This window comes from Pristiophorus japonicus, chromosome 5 (genome assembly GCF_044704955.1).
Source record: "Pristiophorus japonicus isolate sPriJap1 chromosome 5, sPriJap1.hap1, whole genome shotgun sequence".
Taxonomy (NCBI): domain Eukaryota; kingdom Metazoa; phylum Chordata; class Chondrichthyes; family Pristiophoridae; genus Pristiophorus; species Pristiophorus japonicus.
Window position 1 is genome coordinate 700210 of NC_091981.1, and position 23409 is coordinate 723618.

Below are 23409 nucleotides of genomic sequence, written 5' to 3' on the forward strand. Positions count from 1 at the left end.
TGTCCGTCCTACACTGACCGTCCCACACTGACCTTCCCACACTGACCGACCCGCACTGACCGTCCGTCCCACACTGACCGTCCCACACTGACCGTCCGTGCCGCACTGACTGTCCGTCCTACACTGACCGTGCCACACTGACCGTCCCACACTGACCGACCCGCACTGACCGTCCGTCCCACACTGACCGTCCCACACTGACCGTCCGTCCCGCACTGACTGTCCGTCCCACACTGACCGTCCCATACTGACCGTCCCACACTGACCGACCCGCACTGACCGTCCGTCCCACACTGACCGTCCCACACTGACCGTCCCACGCTGACCGTCCCGCACTGATCGTCCGTCCCACACTGACCGTCCCACACTGACCGTCCCGCACTGACCGTCCCCGCACTGACCGACCCGCACTGACCGTCCCACACTGACCGCCCCACACTGACCGTCCCACACTGACCGACCCACACTGACCGACCCACACTGACCGACCCACACCGACCGTCCCACACTGACCGTCCGTCCCACACTGACCGTCCCACTCTGACCGTCCCACACTGAAAGTCCGTCCCACACTGAAAGTCCATCCCACACTGACCGTCCTACACTGACTGTCCCACACTGACCGTCCGTCCCGCACTGACCGTCCCACACTGACCGTCCCACACTGACCGTCCCACACTGAACGTCCCACACAGACCGTCCCGCACTGACCGTCCCACACTGACCGTCCCACACTGACTGTCCCACACTGACCGTACCACACAGACCATCCCGCACTGACCGTCCCGCACTGACCGTCCCACACTGACTGTCCCACACTGACCGTACCACACAGACCGTCCCACACTGACCGTCCCACACTGACCGTCCGTCCCACACTGACCGTCCATCCCACACTGACCGACCCACACTGACCGTCCGTCCCACACTGACCGTCCATCCCACACTGACCATCCCACACTTACCGTCCCACACTGACCGTCCGTCCCACACTGACCGTCCCACTCTGACCGTCCGTCCCACACTGACCGTCCCACACTGAAAGTCCGTCCCACACTGAAAGTCCATCCCACACTGACCGTCCCACACTGACCGTCCTACACTGACTGTCCCACACTGACCGTCCGTCCCGCACTGACCGTCCCGCACTGACCGTCCCACACTGACCGTCCCACACTGACCGTCCCACACAGACCATCCCGCACTGACCGTCCCACACTGACCGTCCCACACTGACCGTCCGTCCTACACTGACCGTCCCACACTGACCGTCCCACACTGACTGTCCCACACTGACCGTACCACACAGACCGTCCCACACTGACCGTCCCACACTGACCGTCCGTCCCACACTGACCGTCCATCCCACACTGACCGACCCACACTGACCGTCCGTCCCACACTGACCGTCCATCCCACACTGACCATCCCACACTTACCGTCCCACACTGACCGTCCGTCCCACACTGACCGTCCCACTCTGACCGTCCGTCCCACACTGACCGTCCCACACTGAAAGTCCGTCCCACACTGAAAGTCCATCCCACACTGACCGTCCCACACTGACCGTCCTACACTGACTGTCCCACACTGACCGTCCGTCCCGCACTGACCGTCCCGCACTGACCGTCCCACACTGACCGTCCCACACTGACCGTCCCACACTGACCGTCCCACACTGACCGTACCACACAGACCATCCCGCACTGACCGTCCCACACTGACCGTCCCACACTGACCGTCCGTCCTACACTGACCGTCCCACACTGACCGACCCGCACTGACCGTCCCACACTGACCGTCCGTCCCACACTGACCGTCCCACACTGAAAGTCCGTCCCACACTGAAAGTCCGTCCCACACTGACCGTCCTACACAGACCGTCCCACACTGACCGACCCACACTGACCGTCCGTCCCACACTGACCGTCCATCCCACACTGACCGACCCACACTGACCGTCCCACACTGACCGTCCGTCCCACACTGACCGACCCACACTGACCGTCCGTCCCACACTGACCGTCCCACACTGACCGACCCACACTGACCGTCCGTCCCACACTGACCGTCCCACACTGACCGTCCCGCACTGACCGTCCGTCCCACACTGACCGTCCCGCACTGACCGTCCGTCCCACACTGACCGTCCCACACTGACCGTCCCGCACTGACCGTCCGTCCCACACTGACCGTCCCACACTGACCGTCCCGCACTGACCGTCCATCCCACACTGACCGTCCCACACTGACCGTCCCACACTGACCCTCCGACACTGACCGTCCCATACTGACCGTCCCACACTGACCGTCCCACACTGACCGTCCCTCACTGACCCTCCGACACTGACCGTCCCACATTGACCGTCCCACACTGACCGTCCGTCCCACACTGACCGTCCCGCACTGACCGTCCCACACTGACCATCCCACACTGACAGTCCCACACTGACCATCCCACACTGACCGTCCATCCCACACTGACCGTCCCACACTGACCGTCCCACACTGACCGTCCCGCACTGACCGTCCATCCCACACTGACTGTCCCGCACTGACCGTCCATCCCACACTGACCGTCCCACACTGACCGTCCCGCACTGACCGTCCATCCCACATTGACCGTCCCACACTGACCGTCCGTCCCACACTGACCGTCCCACACTGACCGTCCCGCACTGACCGTCCGTCCCACACTGACCGTCCCACACTGACCGTCCCGCACTGACCGTCCGTCCCACACTGACCGTCCCACACTGACCGTCCCGCACTGACCGTCCCACACTGACCGTCCGTCCCACACTGACCGTCCCACACTGACCGTCCCGCACTGACCGTCCGTCCCACACTGACCGTCCCACACTGACTGTCCCACACTGACTGTCCGTCCCACACTGACCGTCCCACACTGACCGACCCACACTGACCGTCCGTCCCACACTGACCGTCCGTCCCACACTGACCGTCCCGCACTGACCTTCCCGCACTAACCGTCCCGCACTGACCGACCCACACTGACCGTCCGCCCCACACTGACCGTCCCACACTGACCGTCCCACACTGACCCTCCGAAACTGACCGTCCCATACTGACCGTCCCACACTGACCGTCCCACACTGACCGTCCCACACTGACCGTCCCTCACTGACCCTCCGACACTGACCGTCCCACACTGACCGTCCGTCCCACACTGACCGTCCGTCCCACACTGACCGTCCCGCACTGACCGTCCCGCACTGACCGTCCCACACTGACCATCCCACACTGACAGTCCCACACTGACCATCCCACACTGACCGTCCATCCCACACTGACCGTCCCACACTGACCGTCCCACACTGACCGTCCCACACTGACCGTCCCGCACTGACCGTCCATCCCACACTGACCATCCCACACTGACCGTCTGTCCCACACTGACCGTCCCACACTGACCGTCCCGCACTGACCGTCCGTCCCACACTGACCGTCCCACACTGACCGTCCGTCCCACACTGACCGTCCCGCACTGACCATCCGTCCCACACTGACCTTCCCACACTGACCGTCCGTCCCACACTGACCATCCCACACTGACCCTCCGACACTGACCGTCCCACACTGACCATCCGTCCCACACTGACCATCCCACACTGACCGTCCGTCCCACACTGACCATCCCACACTGACCGTCCGTCCCACACTGACCATCCCACACTGACCCTCCGACACTGACCGTCCCACACTGACCATCCCACACTGACCGTCCGTCCCACACTGACCATCCCACGCTGACCCTCCGACACTGACCGTCCCACACTGACCATCCCACACTGACCGTCCGTCCCACACTGACCATCCCACGCTGACCCTCCGACACTGACCGTCCCGCACTGACCATCCGTCCCACACTGACCGTCCCACACTGACCGTCCGTCCCACACTGACCATCCCACACTGACCATCCCACACTGACCCTCCGACACTGACCGTCCCACACTGACCATCCCACACTAACCGTCCGTTCCCACACCGACCGTTCCACACTGACTGTCCCACACTGACCGTCCCACATTGACCATCCCGCACTGACCGTCCGTCCCACACTGACCGTCCCACACTGACCGTCCGTCCCACACTGACCATCCCACACTGACCGTCTGTCCCACACTGACCATCCCACACTGACCGTCCCACACTGACCGTCCGTCCCGCACTGACCGTCCGTCCCACACTGACCATCCCGCACCGACCATCCCGCACTGACCGTCCGTCCCACACTGACCGTCCCGCACTGACCGTCCCGCACTGACCGTCCATCCCACACTGACCGTCCCGCACTGACTCGACGTCCCACACTGACCGTCCATCCCACACTGACCGTCCCGCACTGACTCGACGTCCCACACTGACCACTGAGCGTCCCAGGAATGCGCTGGCAGAGCGAGGCACCGTTGCAGCCGATGAGGAAAGTGCACGGAGCAGCAGAATGTGGCTTGTACTGAGGAACTCACAATGTGCGATTGTACACGTGAGCGTGACTCATTGCCTGTACCATGCTACCCTCTGCTCTGTGTACAACATGACTTGTTTTCACACACCCTCCTCTCATATTTCTCTATCACTCTTGTACCAACTACAGGAAGCCAAAGAGGAGACGTCGACCTTTATCTGCCCTCTGTGTGAGAAGAACTGCGGGACACAGCACCAGTTAACGATGCACATTCGACAGGTACATGTGGTTTAATGCAGCCTGCTGTGGGCCGAGGCCAAGAGCCCCATTCGCTAGTCAGCTGCGCGGGTTTGATGTTGTGAAGAGTTCTACCCTGCACCCCTGTCTGTGCAACACGTCAGGTGTTGGTACATGAGCTAAGCCATGTTACAAGGCATGACAGTAAAATGTTCTGTTGCACAAAACCTTTCTAAAAGTGCATTTTCAGAACATTGCAGGCACAGGAAGGCACAATCTGTGTGTCCGTGGCAGTGTGCATGATGGATTGATTCGCAGTGCCAGTTAGATATTCTGACTGGAGTTACAGTTTGTTGCAGTGCCAGTAATGGGCCTCCCTACCTTACCCTACGCCCAGGGAGCGGCACTGGGTTAACACAGCACGTGGTACTTTGTGTTGTATTGCGATGAACCAACCACCGTGCCGTATAGAACGACACTGCTCTGTGCTTTCCTGGCATCGCACCGCGGACAAGTTTTCACAATCTTCCCGTGAGCACCGTGTGACCTCCTGGCATCGTGTTTAGTCACCCTCGGTCTGGCGGATTGAAACCGCACCATCGTATGAAAAGCGGGCGGTTTGTACAGCGGGTGGCGATCCGCACGACGGGTTGGAAATGTACCCCATCCATTGTAAATGGCCGCAATCAGAATGTGTGTGTGAACTGGTCACTGTGCAATCTGACCATTGACAGCCCACAATCTTCTCAAGCTGCTTTCTGAAATGACTTTTAATTAGCCGTTACTTTCCCCAGTCACCCAAATCTTGAATGTTCAACACAAGAGTTTGAATAAAATGACCAGTTCTGCACTTCACACCACACTCAGTACAGACACTGGTCAGACTCCCAATGTGTTGGGCGCAGGGAGGCGGGAGATGAGAAGCAGTGTGGTCTTCAGGTGAAGCAGGGTTTGAGGGCGTGAGATAATTACACAAGGATTGCGTTACCTCGGCTGCTTCTCTTCGGAACTTGTCCCCCAGATTTTCTTCAAAATAAAGTTGAACAAGTTTAGAGCAGGAAGTGCAAGCTGGTGCATGCTGGGCAATTGGACCCATGCACCTTGCTCAGACGCCCCGAGCCAGATTAAGCTGACAGACACCACTCTGGGAAAAAATATTAGGGTTCTGTTTCCAGCCCAGGATCGTGGGCGAGGCTGAGAACTTCACTGAAAGCATTGAAAGGTGCAGGAGGCAATTCAGTTATAAAACTAATCACGTTATTGTAAATATGGGGTCATTTTCTAAAGTAGTTTACACTCGTATATGGGACACATCGCAGCGTTTCTCTTACTGAGGAAAACAATGGCGGCTGAAAAAGATATTTCAGAAAGCGTTTCGAGTGATTTGTGAGAACCCAGTGGGCAGGTTGCAGAGTCGCAAGGTGATAAATTCATCAAAAAGCCCGTGGTAAATGTGGCCAAAGGAATTTACACCGGGGGGCTGACACACCGTGTCACACAGACATGACAACAGGAAGTCACATTTTGCAGACAGGAAGGGCGTACAGACACAAGATATTTAATAACATTTTATATTTTGTCCTTTTTCAAAACAATAATCAACACATTCCTGGCCGGCAGGTATTGGGCACCGTGACAGAAAGGGGCTTTGAATTTGGACCGTCTCTGACCCACGGATCCTCAGTCTGGGGTGTATTGGTGTGTGTGCACTGAGGCAAAAGTACAGCCCAGTCAGGACCCTCGTCACATTGCATTTTCTAAAGGAGAATTGATGTGACGTATAGCTCACTCCTGCTGTTGGCAAACCGGTTTCAGAGACTGTATGGCAACACTAATGGCGGCTCTGATATGGTCACTGAACTCACCCTTACACAAGAACATAAGAATTAGGAGCAGGAGTTGGCCATTTGGCCCCTCGAGCCTGCTCCGCCATTCAATAAGATCACGGCTGATCTGCTCCTGGCCTGAACTTCACTTGCACGTGTCACAAACCCACTGGAACTCAGATTTTCCCGGTTCCGAGGCCGAGAATTCCATGGGTTTGCGCTGCGGGAGGGGAACGGGCATCAAACAGAGAGGGTGGATCGTTATCCGACAACTGAGGTCGTGATCCACGTGTGCTCGTCTGTTCCGGACATTCCTGCGTTTAACTGGAAGGTTTTTGTGTGTTTGCAGCACAACACGGACAGTGGGGGAACCACGCATTCCTGCAGTATCTGCGGAAAGTCCCTCAGCTCCGCCAGCTCACTGGATCGTCACATGTTGGTACACTCTGGGGAACGGCCGTACAAATGTTCCATCTGTCACCAGGCCTTCACCACCAACGGCAACATGCACAGGTCAGTGATGGCTGGGCGGCCAGGCAAAGACAAGTTGTCCAGAATTGATGACACCAGCGGTATCGTGGTTTGTGTTCCCTCTCGTTAATAGAGATGGTCGGGATGTGGCACGCGCTGCCCGATAGGGAGATGGAGACAGATTCAATTGCAGCCTTCAAAAAGGAATTGGATAAACACTTGAAGGAGAAATGTTGCAGGGGTACGGGGGGAGAGAGGGGGAGTGGGACTGACTGATTGCTCTTTGAAAGGGTGGGCGCAGACTCGATGGGCTGAGTGGCCTCCCATGCTGTCCTGTTCGATGGTTCTATCCCACAATCTTGCTCTGTGCTGTTCTGGGAAGTACTTGCGAGGAAAAAGCCCCCAGCCCTCCGTTCTGGTTTTGTGTGTGCCCTTGTGCAAGGGCCTTACTGTACTGAATGAAACAGCTACGTTCGAAGTTAGAGACACCTCTGTTTGAGGTGTTTCCAATCGCAGAGCTCAGAGCTGTCCTGGTCAAGGTGCTGTGTGAGTTTGTGCTGGGGTAGGGTGAGCTGTGATGGAGGGGATTGATCAATGCACAGAGGCCGTGTGATTTCCGTGGCTGGGCTGGGAGCGAGAGGCATCACCAACGACTCCTGCGATCCCCGCGTGGTTGGATAATGTCACCTGCTTCTTCTGTCAGTCTGCGAACGGTTTCTCAGTCATGGGAGGACAGATTGAAGGATTACAGGAGAGAAAATGGCTGGAAAACGGAAACTTTGTTGAAATGGCATTATAATTATGAAGACAGGTGCCCCAGTGAAAAAACAATCTTTCTCATTAAAACTGAAAAAAGCTAACATTGAATTTCGGGGAATTGACCAATCCTGTGACCCCAGATGCTGCAACATTACAGAGTTTAGGGGCTTTATACACATACCTCTGCTGACATCCGGCACGCAGCGAACTCTCCCTCCCCTCCCCATCCCGTGTCTGATGTAATGCACACAGCCGTGGGGCTTCTCAGTCGGTGAGAATCTGTTTAAAACCCTCCCTCAATAGTCCTCCCCTTCCCCGGGAGGGAAATACACAACAGGTCCTTCCCTCAATAGCCCAGTTTTGATATTACCAGAGCAGTCCTTGTGGTCAGGGGCCTTACTGTACTGAATAAAACAGCAACGTTCAGAGAGGAAGCTGCAACACATGCAGGAATTGGGACAAAATCACCAAGTGCTCCAGTTCACACAAGTGCAAACACAGCACTTCACTTTCCTCTGGTCTCCCAGCAGTGGAATTGTGGCTGAGGGCACAACTACCCTGCAAGTGATTCTGTAACAACGATTTGTTGAAGTACGGACATCAGTTAGTTGCAGGATTGATGGGGCGAGAGTGACAGAGAGAGAGCGAGAGACAGAGAGAGAGAGAGAGAGAGAGACAGAGAGAGAGTGACAGAGAGAGTGAAAGACAGACAGAGAGAGAGAGTGACAGAGAGAGTGAGAGACAGACAGAGAGAGAGAGTGACAGAGAGAGTGAGAGACAGACAGAGAGAGTGAGAGACAGACAGAGAGAGAGAGTGACAGAGAGAGTGAGAGACAGACAGAGAGAGAGAGAGAGAGACAGAGAGAGAGTGACAGAGAGTGAGAGACAGACAGAGAGAGAGAGACAGAGACAAGACAGAGAGAGAGAGAGTGACAGAGAGAGTGAGAGACAGACAGAGAGAGAGAGAGAGAGACAGAGAGAGAGTGACAGAGAGTGAGAGACAGACAGAGAGAGAGAGAGACAGAGAGAGAGAGACAGAGACAAGACAGAGAGAGAGAGAGTGACAGAGAGAGTGAGAGACAGACAGACAGAGAGAGAGAGAGAGAGACAGAGAGAGAGTGACAGAGAGAGTGAGAGACAGAGAGAGAGAGAGAGAGAGAGACAGAGACAAGACAGAGAGAGAGACAGAGAGGGACAGACAGAGAGAGAGACAGAGAGAGAGAGCGAGAGACAGACAGACAGAGAGAGAGCAAGAGATAAACAGAGATAGAGAGAGAGCGAGACGGAGAAAGAGAGAGAGAGAGCGAGATGGAGAGAGCGAGACGGAGAGATGGGGATAGGGAGTGAGGCCCACCCGAAAGGCCTGCTCTTGCTGACCACAGCCTTGTTTCCGTGGTTACCTGTGCATACTGTCCTGGGGAAACAGATGCTTCCAGAAAACAAACGGAGCAAGCTGCAGATAATGGCAGCAGGGCAGTTACAGATGTGGGTCTCATGGCAGTATCCATTCTCAGATGTCTGACAGTCACTTGCTCACATGTAGCTTCCTACCATGGGATCCTGCTCTTCACCCTCCATAACCCAGTGTACTGCAGGGAACGGCCCGGGTAAACGATAACAATTGTTGGACAATGCTGATTTCCCCCTGGTCCCCCCATCAGCCCTGGGGGCCACCCCGGGCCCCTCCCCTCCCCCGGGCCCCCCTCCCCCGCCCCCCCCCCCCCACTGACCCCCGACCCTGGGTCCCCCCCACCCCCTGACCCCGTGTGTCCCGGTGGGGTGCCACATTCGATCAGGGCCCCTGCCTCCTCCCCTGGCCCCCCCACCGACCCCTGACCCCGGGCCCCCCCCCCACCCCCTGACCCCGTGTGTCCCGGTGGGGTGCCACATTCGATCAGGGCCCCTGCCTCCTCCCCTGGCCCCCCCACCGACCCCTGACCCCGGGCCCCCCCCCCACCCCCTGACCCCGTGTGTCCCGGGGGGTGCCACATTCGATCAGGGCCCCTGCCTCCTCCCCTGGCCCCCCCACTGACCCCCGACCCCGGGCCCCCCCCACCCCCTGACCCCGTGTGTCCTGGTGGGGTGCCACATTCGATCAGGGCCCCTGCCTCCTCCCCTGGCCCCCCCACCGACCCCTGACCCCGGGCCCCCCCCCCCACCCCCTGACCCCGTGTGTCCCGGTGGGGTGCCACATTCGATCAGGGCCCCTGCCCCCTCCCCCGCCCCCCACCCCCCACCCCCTGACCCCGTGTGTCCCGGTGGGGTGCCACATTCGATCAGGGCCCCTGCCCCCTCCCCCGCCCCCCCCCCACTGACCCCCGGGCCCCCCCCACCCCCTGACCCCGTGTGTCCCGGTGGGGTGCCACATTCGATCAGGGCCCCTGCCCCCTCCCCCGCCCCCCCCCCACCGACCCCTGACCCCGGGCTCCCCCCCCTGACCCCGTGTGTCCCGGTGGGGTGCCACATTCGATCAGGGCCCCTGCCCCCTCCCCCGCCCCCCCCCCCACCGACCCCTGACCCCGGGCTCCCCTCCCCCGCCCCCCCCCCCACTGACCCCCGGGCCCCCCCCCCTGACCCCGTGTGTCCCGGTGGGGTGCCACATTCGATCAGGGCCCCTGCCCCCTCCCCCGCCCCCTCCCACTGACTCCCGGGCCCCCCCCCCACCCCCTGACCCCGTGTGTCCCGGTGGGGTGCCACATTCGATCAGGGCCCCTGCCCCCTCCCCCGCCCCCCCCCCCACTGACCCCCGGGCCCCCCACCCCCTGACCCCGTGTGTCCCGGTGGGGTGCCGCATTCGATCAGGGCCCCTGCCTCCTCCCCCGCCCCCCCCCCCCCCCCACTGACCCCCGACCCCGGGTCCCCCCCCACCCCCTGACCCCGTGTGTCCCGGTGGGGTGCCACATTCGATCAGGGCCCAGCCTCGGTGCCGGGGGGCTGGGAAAACAACATGAATAACCGTTTCAAAATTGAGAAAGGGAAATAACAATGGGAACTTTCACTTCCTGCTTTGACTTTCGAGAGAGAATTAAAGAAGTAGCTGGGAAAACGGAAAGCTCAGCAAAGCCTGTGTGAGTTGGAGTGTTGAGTGTCCAGCCCTTTGCACCAAGCCATGCACAGCCGGTGCATGGGCCCACTGCCAGTGTTGCCCTCTCCCAGTCGCTGAGAAGGGAGGGTTGGAATCGCCCTGTGCAGAATGCGACTGTCTCCCTCTCACCTTCCCAGCCAGCGAGCCCGGATTCCGATTCACCATCCGGCCCGTGTCCGTCGCCAGAGACAGAGATTCTGATTGGGCGATGCGGAGGGGTGGGACTTCTGCCCCATCCATCTGTCGGGTTACCACCCTGGCCCAAATCCTGAGGCCGGGGACCCAGCCTGTGTGGGCAGTGGGATCTCACAGCCGCTGTGTTGTGGGGGCTGGGGAGGGGTCAGTGGGGGGTGGGGAATAGGCCGGTCTGGTACAGAGTTATAAACAAACACATTTACCTGCTAGTTGCTGCACGCCTGTGCAATTATGTTGTTGTATCGAGTCACACACGCCATCGTCCATCTGAGCCAGACGCTGGGCAAAGCCTGTGGGACCTCCAGGGGCCCAGCGAGGATATCACGATGGAGGGCGTGCAGACAGACAGGAGAGACACACCCCTCCCCTCAGGTTCCCCCCACCCTGGCCTAGGCTGCACCTTCCAGCTTCCCTGTTGCCACGTTTTCTCCGTTCCTCGAACGAAGAGAAAGTGCGACACGGTAGCGAGTGAGATTTCTTGCAAGCCGCACCTTTTGACCATCTTCGTCTAAATTCGAACCCAATAATCGTATCAGGAGTACAGGCCCTAAACTCTGGAACTCCCTCCCTAAACCTCTCCGCCTCTCTCTCCTCCTTTAAGATGTTGCTTAAAACCTACCTCTTTGGCCAAGCTTTTGGTCACCTGCCCTAATATTGTAAATAGCCTTCAAAAGGATAAATCAAGTACCGCAGGGATACGGGGAAAGAGCAGGTGCAGATTCGATGGGCAGAATGGCTGCCTCCTGTGCTGTACTGCTCGATGATTCTATGTTTGATAATTGCTCCTGTGAAGCCTTGGGATGTTTTACCAAGTTAAGACGATATAACTGCAACTTATTGCTGTTGTACAGGAAGGGCCCTGTGGAACTTTACACTTTGCTCGGCTAATGATACAGGAATCTGCATCTTAATTTATCCATCCAACCCAACCCCAATCAATCTCCCATCGATTGGTCACTATGTGAAAGGTGCTATATAAATGCAAGTTGTTGTTGCCGGGGGGCTTTGCCTCCATTATCTGTCCTGCCAACTCGAAGGTGAATCTTCCGCGAAATCCGGTCCGGAATTGTTCTGCCCTTTGGCAGTGTGGAGCTCCCCGCCCTGTGCAGTTTCAGACTTTGCACAGTCGGAGCGTTTGTACAGTCGGAGCGTTTGTACGCAGTCGGAGCGTTTGTACACAGTCGGAGCGTTTGTACGCGGTCGGAGAGTTTGTACGCAGTCGGAGCGTTTGTACGCGGTCGGAGAGTTTGTACACGGTCGGAGCGTTTGTCCAGTCGGAGCGTTTGTCCACGGTCGGAGCGTTTGTCCACAGTCGGAGCGTTTGTCCACAGTCGGAGCGTTTGTCCACAGTCGGAGCGTTTGTCCACAGTCGGAGCGTTTGTCCACGGTCGGAGCGTTTGTACGCGGTCGGAGCGTTTGTCCACAGTCGGAGAGTTTGTACGCGGTCGGAGCGTTTGTACGCGGTCGGAGCGTTTGTCCACAGTCGGAGCGTTTGTCCACAGTCGGAGAGTTTGTCCACGGTCGGAGCGTTTGTACGCGGTCGGAGCGTTTGTCCACAGTCGGAGAGTTTGTACGCGGTCGGAGCGTTTGTCCAGACGAAGCGTTTGTCCACAGTCGGAGCGTTTGTACGTGGTCGGAGCGTTTGTACACAGTCGGAGCGTTTGTACGCGGTCGGAGCGTTTGTACGTGGTCGGAGCGTTTGTACACAGTCGGAGCGTTTGTCCAGACGAAGCGTTTGTCCACAGTCGGAGCGTTTGTACGTGGTCGGAGCGTTTGTACGCGGTCGGAGCGTTTGTACACAGTCGGAGCGTTTGTCCAGTCGGAGCGTTTGTACACAGCCGGAGCGTTTGTACACAGTCGGAGCGTTTGTACACAGTCGGAGCGTTTGTACGCGGTCGGAGCGTTTGTCCAGACGAAGTGTTTGTACACAGTTGGAGAGTTTATACGCAGTCGGAGCGTTTGTACACAGTCGGAGCGTTTGTACACAGTCGGAGCATTTGTCCAGACGAAACGTTTGTCCAGTCGGAGCGTTTGTACGCGGTCGGAGCGTTTGTACACAGTCGGAGCGTTTGTCCAGACGAAGCGTTTGTACACAGTCGCTGTGCCCTTGCCCTCAGTGTCCCCTGTGCTCCGGGCTGGGGGCACTGATGGATTGGACTGTGGCCTGCTGGTTGGTCTCACTACAGCTGCACAAAGGGAGCAGTATCTATCAGCGCCTGCAGAAAACGGTGGAGCATTTGTGGAGAGATTGCATCTGTCAACCAGCTGCCCGGGAACAAGTGCTGGGTCTGTGGAAACAGTTTGCTGAGCGTTAAAAGGTGTGGAATCAGTGAGAGAAGAATTTCTCTGGGCTCTGTCGTCAGTATGTTCTTTTTGATAGTACGTGCTATCAATGTCTCTGTATATGGCGGCCCAAGGCACCCTGACCAGTCCTGCCCTCCCCCTCTGCACCCTCCTGATGCCCCACAGGCCTCAGGACTGGATGCAAACGGCCGATATTCATTTGCAATTCAGTCGGTGAAGCCGGGACTTTAACCCCGGGTCTGAGTGTTTTCCTGCAATGGGATGGCACTCCTCAGTCTCCGGCATTAATGTTATAATCTGTGGGTAGAATCCGTGGGTCATCGGCCCTTTGTGAAGAGCGTGGGCAGCTGCTGATAAATTCCATCCAGTTAGTCACTTGCTCCTGAGGCTAACGTAGCCGGGGGCTACTCGCACTTTCCCAGCCGGAACGTGGCCTCCACAGCTGGCCACAATCTGGCTGCAATGTGATTCTCTCTCAGCCTCAAAGGAGAAGGCAATTCGCTGACAATCAGTGCCAAGGGGGACATCTGCAGAGAGGAGGGTTTCCCCTGTGTCTTTTTACCCCATTCTCCTGCAAGCGCTGATTCTGTAACTCCACGGCAACCCTCTGATACCTTGCCCAAGTGACCATTCTTATTATGTGTGAACCTAGATGGTGAGCACCAGTTGACTATTCGACTACAAAGGCATCACAGAATGGTTACAGCACAGAAGGAGGCCATTCGGCCCGTCGAGCCCGTGCCGGCTCTCTGCAAGAGCCCCTCAGCCAGTCCCACTCCCCCGCCCTTTCCCCGTAGCCCTGCAATTTTTTTTGTTCAGATACTTATCCAACTCCCATTTGGAAGCGGTGATTATAGCCAATCTCCGAATCCTGTCCTCAGCCCGAGATACACACATGCGCCTCCCAGCTGAGAATAGGGAACTGGGACCTTGGCTGAAGTTCCTCCCCTCCCTCCCTCCCAGCCACGGGGCGTTGAGAGTTGGTGCTCCGAATATCGCTGTGTGCGTGACCAGCCCACTCCAGGAATCGGCCCTGTGGCCAACGTTCACTTCCTGTACTGGCAGGAAGATCACTGGGTTATGCCGCTGGGTATCCTGGAGGGACGATAGAGGAGTCAACTCTTCCACAACGGGAAATTCTTATTTCCAGGGCTGTATTCATCCACTGTGGGATGGAGTGAGACTCGATGAGCCTCAGGATTGGTGGAATACACGCGCACATGTTCTGTGTCTTGGACTATTTCTGTGTTTTAGCCAATAGTTGGCGGAGACGGGACTGAGCAAAGACACGGATCCTTGGCCCGGCTGGGGCAGGCACTTACAGATTACAGACAGTGTCTGTGGAGTGTCCTGTAATTAGAGCTGTGTAAACGTTTGTTGCTCTCCAGGAATGTACCCGAGATCCCTTTTAAACATCCCTGGAAAGGAATGGGGTGACGTGCCTTGTTTTTCTCCGCTGTTTAAAATGGAATTGAAAGGTGTGGGATGCACTGATGTGGACACAGTTGGAGGCGTGGGATTAGCTGGGAGATGGGAGCAGTTGCTTCATTAATTTGGCTCCCTCGTATTCAGAAACACCATCGAGCCGCAGTGGTTAAAAGGAGGAGATGGACAGGTTCTGAGCAGCATCCAGACAGGTTGATGCGGAGCTGGGAATCACCGTGCCAGCTTCCCTCAAGTATTGCAAATGCTTGGTTCTGTCAGACAAGGTTCCCGTCAAGCGGTGCGTCAACTCAGCTTTAAATTGACAAACCGCGCAGCCCGTTAAAGGGGGCCTCGTGGGCCAGGTCAGCCCAGGTTATCGCAATACTGCTTCGTATCTGCACTGCGCTGGATTCATCTACAAACACCTTTTCCACTTCCCACCTTCAGCAGTGCACTTGGGAGGAGGGCGGAGGGGTTGTTGAGTGATTTGAGACTCTTAATCTGTTGCCAAACTGCACTGCACACTCATGGGCCAAACCAGAATTTCCAGTTTGTGCCTTGCTTGTTTATTCACACACAAGTACAGTGTGTTTCAAAACGTTTTCTCAGTTACCATCAGGGCAGCTTTCAACCGTCGCAGCTGATGGCCAAACCTCGCAATCTTCCTCTGCAAATGTGGCATGGTGACATGAGCTGGCGGAGATATGAATGGAAAGATTTTAATTCCATTTCCCATCTTTTGATGTTCCCTTGTTGTGGTAACTGAAAGGAGTTTGTCCGTACAGCAATTCTGCTTCAGAAAAATGGTGGCAGAAGATTTAAAAAGCACAAGGAGAATGTCCCGGCATCAGGATATAACCGCGTGATACAGCCCCTGCCTCAGCTCATCCGCTGCTGAAGCCCTCATCCGTGCCTTAGTTACCTTTAGACTTGACTATTCCAACACACTCCTGGCCGGCCTCCCACGTTCTACCCGACGTAAACTAGAGGTGATCCAAAACTCGGCTGCCCTGTGTCCTAACTCGCACCAAGACCCACTCACCCATCACCCCCTCTGCTCGCTGCCCTGTGTCCTAACTCGCACCAAGACCCACTCACCCATCACCCCCTCTGCTCGCTGCCCCGTGTCCTAACTCGCACCCAGTCCCACTCACCCATCACTCCCTCTGCTCGCTGCCCCGTGTCCTAACTCGCACCCAGTCCCACTCACCCATCACCCCCCTGTGCTCGCTGCCCCGTGTCCTAACTCGCACCCAGTCCCACTCACCCATCACTCCCTCTGCTCGCTGTCCCGTGTCCTAACTCGCACCCAGTCCCACTCACCCATCACCCCCCTGTGCTCGCTGCCCCGTGTCCTAACTCGCACCAAGACCCACTCACCCATCACCCCCTCTGCTCGCTGCCCCGTGTCCTAACTCTCACCGAGTCCCGTTCACCCATTAACCCCTGTGCTCGCTGACCTACATTGGCTCCCGGTTAAGCAACGCCTCGATTTCAAAATTCCCGTCCTTGTTTACAAATCCCTCCATGGCCCTGGCCCCTCCCTATCTCTGTAATCTCCTCCAGCCCCACAACCCCCCGAGATGTCTGCACTCCTCTAATCCTGCCCTCCTGTACATCCCTGATTATAATCGCTCCACCATCGGTGGCCGTGCCTTCTGTTGCCTGGGCCCCAAGCTCTGGAACTCCCTCCCTAAACCTCTCCACCTCTCTACCTCTCTCTTCCTTTAAGACACTCCTTAAAACCTCCCTTTTTGACCAAGCTTTTGGTCACCTGCCCCCAATATTTCCTCATGTGGCTCGGTGTCAATTTATTTTGTCTGTAACACTCCTGTGAAGTGCCTTGGGAGGTTTTACTGCATTAAAGGCGCTATATAAATACAAGTTGTTGTTGTATATCTATTGGAAAAAATATCCTATTTTAGAAATAAAGACCTGCATTTATATAGCGCCTTTCATGACCACCGGACGTCTCAAAGTGCTTTACAGCCAATGAAGTACTGTTTTGAAGTGTAGTCACTGTGTAACACAGCAGCCAATTTGCGTACAGCAAGCTTCCACACACAGCAATGTGACAATAACCAGATAATCTGTTTTTGATGTGGGTTGGGTTGAGGGATAAATATTTGGCAGGATACCAGGGAGAACTCCCCTGCTCTTTTTCAAATAGTGCCATGGGATCTTTTACATTCACTTGAGAGAGCAGGCGGCACCTCGGTTTAATATCTCATCCGAAAGATGGCACCTCCAACAGTGCGGCGCTCCCTCAGTACAGCCCCTCCAACAGTGCGGCGCTCCCTCAGTACTGTCCCTCCAACAGTGCGGCGCTCCCTCAGTACTGCCCCTCCAACAGTGCGGCGCTCCCTCAGTACAGCCCCTCCGACAGTGCGGCGCTCCCTCAGTACAGCCCCTCCAACAGTGCAGCGCTCCCTCAGTACTGTCCCTCCAACAGTGCGGTGCTCCCTCAGTACTGCCCCTCCAACAGTGCAGCGCTCCCTCAGTACTACCCCTCCAACAGTGCGGCGCTCCCTCAGTACTGTCCCTCCAACAGTGCGGCACTCCCTCGGTACTGCCCCTCCAACAGTGCGGCGCTCCCTCAGTACTGCCCCTCCAACAGTGCGGCGCTCGCTCAGTACAGCCCCTCCAACAGTGCAGCGCTCCCTCAGTACTGTCCCTCCAACAGTGCGGCGCTCCCTCAGTACTGCCCCTCCAACAGTGCAGCGCTCCCTCAGTACTACCCCTCCAACAGTGCGGCGCTCCCTCAGTACTGTCCCTCCAACAGTGCGGCACTCCCTCGGTACTGCCCCTCCAACAGTGCGGCGCTCCCTCAGTACTGCCCCTCCAACAGTGCGGCGCTCCCTCAGTACTGCCCCTCCGACAGTGCGGCGCTCCCTCGGTACAGCCCCTCCAACAGTGCGGCGCTCCCTCGGTACTGTCCCTCCAACAGTGCGGCGCTACCTCAGTACTGCCCCTCCAACAGTGCAGCGCTCCCTCAGTACTACCCCTCCAACAGTGCGGCGGTCCCTCAGTACTGTCCCTCCAACAGTGCGGCACTCCCTCGGTACTGCCCCTCCAACAGTGCGGCGCTCCCTCAGTACTGCCCCTCCAACAGTGCGGCGCTCCCTCAGTACAGCCCCTCCGACAGTGCGGCGCTCCCTCAGTACACCCCCTCCAACAGTGCGGCGCTCCCTCAGTACTGTCCCTCCAACAGTGCGGCGCTCCCTCAGTACTGTCCCTCCAACAGTGCGGCACTCCCTCGGTACTGCCCCTCCAACAGTGCGGCGCTCCCTCAGTACTGCCCCTCCAACAGTGCGGCGCTCCCTCAGTACTGCCCCTCCGACAGTGCAGCACTCCCTCAGTACTGCCCCTCCGACAGTGCGACACTCCCTCAGTACTGACCCTCCAACAGTGCGGCACTCCCTTAGTACTGCCCCTCCAACAGTGCGGCGCTCCCTCAGTACTGCCCCTCCGACAGTGCAGCACTCCCTCAGTACTGCCCCTCCGACAGTGCAGCACTCCCTCAGTACTGCCCCTCCGACAGTGCGACACTCCCTCAGTACTGACCCTCCAACAGTGCGGTGCTCCCTCAGTACTGCCCCTCCAACAGTGCGGCGCTCCCTCAGTACTGCCCCTCCGACAGTGTAGCACTCCCTCAGTACTGCCCCTCCAACAGTGCGGCGCTCCCTCAGTACTGCCCCTCCGACAGTGCGGCGCTCCCTTAGTACTGACCCTCCCACAGTGCGGCGCTCCCTCAGTACTGCCCCTCCGACAGTGCAGCACTCCTTCAGTACTGCCCCTCCGACAGTGCAGCAGTCCCTCAGTACTGCCCCTCCGACAGTGCGGCACTCCCTCAGTGACTCCACACTAGAAGTACTCCATCGGTGCTGAGGTGCTGTGGGACGTCCGGAGGCGGTGGAAATACAAGTCTTTCTATTTGTTTGCAAATGTTCGTAGTTTAAGTCAGATCATGGCAGGTGTATAACTTGCCTTTCGCTGAAGCATCTGTGCAACCATGTGCGAGGATTCTAGTACCTTCTCCCAGCGGGAAGGTCGAACATAGAAACATAGAAAATAGGAGCAGTAGTAGGCCATTCGGCCCTTCGAGCCTGCTCCGCCATTCAATATGATCGTGGCTGATCCTCTATCTCAACACCATATTCCCGCTTTCTCCCCAGACCCCTTGATGCCTTTTGTGTCGAGAAATCTCTCTATCTCCCTCTTAAATATATTCAATGATTGGCCTCCACGGCCTTCTGTGGTAGAGAATTCCACAGGTTCACCACCCTCTGAGTGAAAACATTTCTCCTCATCTCGGTCCTAAATTTCCTACCCCGTATCCTGAGACTGTGACCCCTTGTTCTAGACTTCCCAGCCCCGGGGAAACATCTTCCCCGCATCCAGTCTGTCCAATCCAGTCAGAATTTTATACGTTTCAATCAGAACCCCTCTCATTCTTCTAAACTCCAGTGAATACAGGCCCAGTCGACCCAATCTCTCCTCATACGACAGTCCTGCCCTCCCAGGAATCAGTCTGGTGAACCTTCGCTGCACTCCCTCTATATCCTTCCTTAGGTAAGGAGACCAAAACTGCACACAATACTCCAGGTGCGGTCTCACCAAGGCCCCGTATAATTGTAGTAAGACATCCAGTTAAATGGTTAAAAGTAGCAGTGATCGGAGTGAATGGTGGGTCTGCCCAGCCCCTCCAGATGTGTGCTTCACCCTCTGACCATTAAATGGGCAGTGTTCGTACACTTTCATTCACAGCGAGGCCCTGTTAGTCCTGCCTCCGAAGGTCCTCCCTCCCTTTACAAACAGTTTGCCTGCGATATCGCTAATCCCGAAGGAAAACGTAAGGAGGCAGTGTTGTTGGGACTAATATCCAGCCACACTGCCGACAGCCCTTACTGACTCATGTCCTCCTGCCCACCGAGCTCTCATTCAGCACATGTTGGTCACACAAACACTTGCTAACATGAACGCCGGGAGCAGGCCGTTTCCGACCTACTTTTATTTTCCAGCCGGGTTGTGGGACATGTTTTGGCAGTTGGTTGGAGGGGAAGTGGTAAGGAGTGATTGAATTGCTTCGAGACATCCCGGTGATCATATCTACCCCAGCAGGCCGTGCTGGCTGGAGGAGATAAACAGCAACTTCCTGTTCAGCTGCCTGTGTTTACCTCCTCGTTGCCTTTCTGGAATCTAGAAGCCGAAAGCAGACGAGCTGAAGCTACACAGGGGAAGGCTGGGGAAGGCCAGGCGGGCCCACTGCCCTGTGGAGAACAATAGCTTTCGCAATGCACTGACTGACCCACATTCAACTTGGTCTCCTGTTCATTGCTGTGTGATGTCGCTGAACCAGGACACTGTTGTCGAACATCAGAACGTGACTAAGTTGTCAGGTTTAGTTTGGCCACTGTCCTTCTGTCCCATCTCCCTGAACAGGAGGCGGCCTCGCCCACAGCGGGACTTGTGTCCAATCGACCCGAGCTGGACAGCTCTGTCTGCCTGCCTATCTCTGCTGAAGGTATTGGCCAAGCCCCTCCTTCCTGGAGGCTCTCACTGCCGGCTGGGGGCGGAGTCACAGCTGGCTGGGGGCGGAATCACGGCTGGGGGCGGAGTCCCGGCTGGCTGGGGGCGGAGTCCCGGCTGGCTGGGGGCGGAGTCCCGGCTGGCTGAGGGCGGAGTCACGGCTGGGGGCGGAGTCCCGGCTGGCTGGGGGCGGAGTCCCGGCTAGCTGGGGGCGGAGTCACGGCTGGGGGCGGAGTCCCGGCTGGCTGGGGGCGGAGTCACGGCTGGGGGCGGAGTCCCGGCTGGCTGGGGGCGGAGTCACGGCTGGGGGGCGGAGTCGCGGCTGGCTGGGGGCGGAGTCACGGCTGGGGGCGGAGTCGCGGCTGGCTGGGGGCGGAGTCACGGCTGGCTGGGGGCGGAGTCACGGCTGGGGGCGGAGTCCCGGCTAGCTGGGGGCGGAGTCACGGCTGGCTGGGGGCGGAGTGCCGGCTGGGCAGGGTTCCCTGAAGGTTGGGCAAAGGGACATTATTAATTTACAAGGCGTAACGGCTATCCTCGGCCGAGCCGTATCCATCGTCCCCTGATGTGCATCTAAAGCAGAAGTGAGAGCCCTGACCGACTCGTTTATATTTCTCTCCCTCCCGGGCGAGCCGTAACACCTTCTCCCCCCGCCCCCCCCAGCTCACATCAGCTGCTTCGTAAAACGTTCCCCTTCCTTCTCCTCATCGACCCCCCCCCCCACACCCCCTCCTCCCCCTTCCCCTCCCCTCCCCTCTCCCCCATTGACGCTTGCTCCCCACCTCCCCTCCCCTCCCCTCCCCTCCCCTCCCCCTTTCCCCTCCCCTCCCCTCCCCCTTTCCCCTCCCCTCCACTCCCCCCTTCCCCTCCCCTCCCCTCCCCCTTCCATTGACACTCGCTCTCCACCTCCTCCCCTCCCCTGCCCCTCCCATTGGAAGCTCACTCTCTGTTCCCCCCCCTCCCAATGGAAGCTCGATTCGGGAGTGACGACAGGAATGAACAGCTCTCTGAGCAAAGGCTCCTGGCCCGCTGGGCGTTGAGTGATATGAGGCAGCGGGCTGTGATGGGCCGACTGGCCTCTCTCTGCTCACTCACTCTGTGGTTCTACACATGGAACTGGCCTTCCCTGGGCAAGCCAGGTCTTCACTCTGCGTTCTCACATCACAACAGAATGCATTCTGTAGCAGGGAGTGGTAACAAGCATAAAATACCAGACAGATGGTCGGCTGATGCAACACAGCCTTTGGGTTGAGCAAATGGTTGAACACACGGGGAGGAATGCTTATCTTACACGGGCTGGGTGGTGATTTCAGGGGTCACTGGGCCGAAGCTGGAGACTGGTTCTGGAACATGTCTGCTGGGTGAGACTGTTTAAGAGGCACCAGAGGGAACAGTACGATCATTCCCTCACAACGCTCCTTTTCTTCACTTCTCATTCGTAAGAACAAAAAGTTGAATTTGAATTTGTTTTTAAGTTTTGTTGAGCGGGATGTGAGCATTTGTGTCACAGCCCATTGCAGCACAGTTCCACACTAAATAAAACCATTACACCAAATTGTTTCTCTCATTTTAACAATTCTCATCCTTGTTTACAAATCCCTCCATGGCCCTTGCCCCTCCCTATCTCTGTAATCTCCTCCAGCCCCACAACTCCCGAGATGTCTGCACTCCTCTAATTCTGCCCTCTTGACCATCCCTGATTATAATCGCTCCACCATCGGTGGCCGTGCCTTCTGTTGCCTGGGCCCCCAGCTCTGGAACTCCCTCCCTAAACCTCTCCACCTCTCTACCTCTCTTTCCTCCATTTAGACTCCTCTTAAAACCTGCCTCTTTGCCCCAGCTCCGGCCCCAATATCTCCTTGTGTGGCTCAGTGAACGTTCTGTTTGATAATCGCTCCTGTGAAGCACCTTGGAATGGTTCACAACACTAAAGGTGCTATATAAATACACATGGTTGTTGTCCTCAGTACCTGGCCACAGTTACTGAGACCCCTCCCCCTCCCACCACCCCCCCAGCAGCAGCTCGAGTGCAAAAGTTGATGAGACTGGCATTTGAGCGTGTGCCCTCGAGTGCTGCTGGGACACTCCGGCGAAACCGTGTCTCGGTATGTGACCCCTCCCCCCGTACCCCCCCGTGGCTCAGTTGGATGATCAAAGTGCTTTGGACAATGAGGTGATCAGGAAGTGACAGTGTGTTTCCTGCAGTGTCCTTTGCGACAAACGGTTTATAAATGAAACTCAAATACATTCAGGAGGTGATAACTCGGTCCCACTGGCATGGATCCTTTCATTCACAAAACACGCAACAAGTGGCCCTGCTGGCAAAAGATACTCTCGTCGCTTTTAAAACAAGTAACGAGAGAACATTCTGGAGTTTTCAACCTCTCCCAGGTTTGTTTTCATATTTTCCCATTAATTCTTCCCCACCCCCGGCAGGCAGTGGCTGCTTTTCATTTTATGTCTTTCAGATGAGACGTTAAACCGAGGCCCCGTCTGCTCTCTCAGGTGGATGTAAAAGATCCCACGGCACTATTTCGAAGAAGAGCAGGGGAGTTCTCCCCGGTGTCCTGGGGCCAATATTTATCCCTCAATCAACGTCACTAAAACAGATTATCTGGTCATTATCACATTGCTGTGTGTGGGAGCTTGCTGTGCGCAAATTGGCTGCCGCATTTCCCACATTACAACAGTGACTACACTCCAAAAATTATTTCATTGGCTGTAAAGTGCTTTGGGACGCCCGGTGGTTGTGAAAGGCGCTATAGAAATGCAAGTCTTTCTTTCACCCGAGTGGCTATCATTTCTGTGGCAGTGGACTGTTTGATGGTGGAGAGGATGGTCGCTGAGTTTTAAGCTGTGACCCATGGACCCCATGGGGGGGACGGGGCAGCGGGGGAGGAGGGGGAGGGGGAGAAGGGGGCAGCGGGGGTTAGGAAGGGGAGGGGAGAGGATGGAGGAGGGGGAGCGGGGAGGGGGAGAAGGGCAGCGGGTGGGGGGGAGCAGGGGAGGGGGGAGAAGGGGCAGCAGGGGGAGGGGGAGGGGGAGGGGAGCGGGAGGAGGGGGGAGCAGGGGAGGGGGAGAAGGGGGCAGCGGGGGGAGGGAGGGGAGGGGGCAGCGGGGGAGAGGAGGGAGGACGGGCGGAGGGGGGG

General features: G+C 57.3%; 1 protein-coding gene across 4 annotated transcripts in view; it reads left to right on the forward strand.

The window, feature by feature from the left end:
* rreb1a (ras responsive element binding protein 1a) overlaps positions 1-23409 on the forward strand; it is a 306278-nt gene that overhangs the window by 143282 nt on the left and 139587 nt on the right. For all 4 annotated transcript variants that reach the window (XM_070880283.1, XM_070880287.1, XM_070880284.1 and 1 more), the window contains exons 4-5: positions 4622-4711; positions 6845-7008. In XM_070880283.1, coding sequence (XP_070736384.1) covers positions 4622-4711; positions 6845-7008 — 254 coding nt within the window. The remainder of the gene's footprint in view (positions 1-4621; positions 4712-6844; positions 7009-23409) is intronic.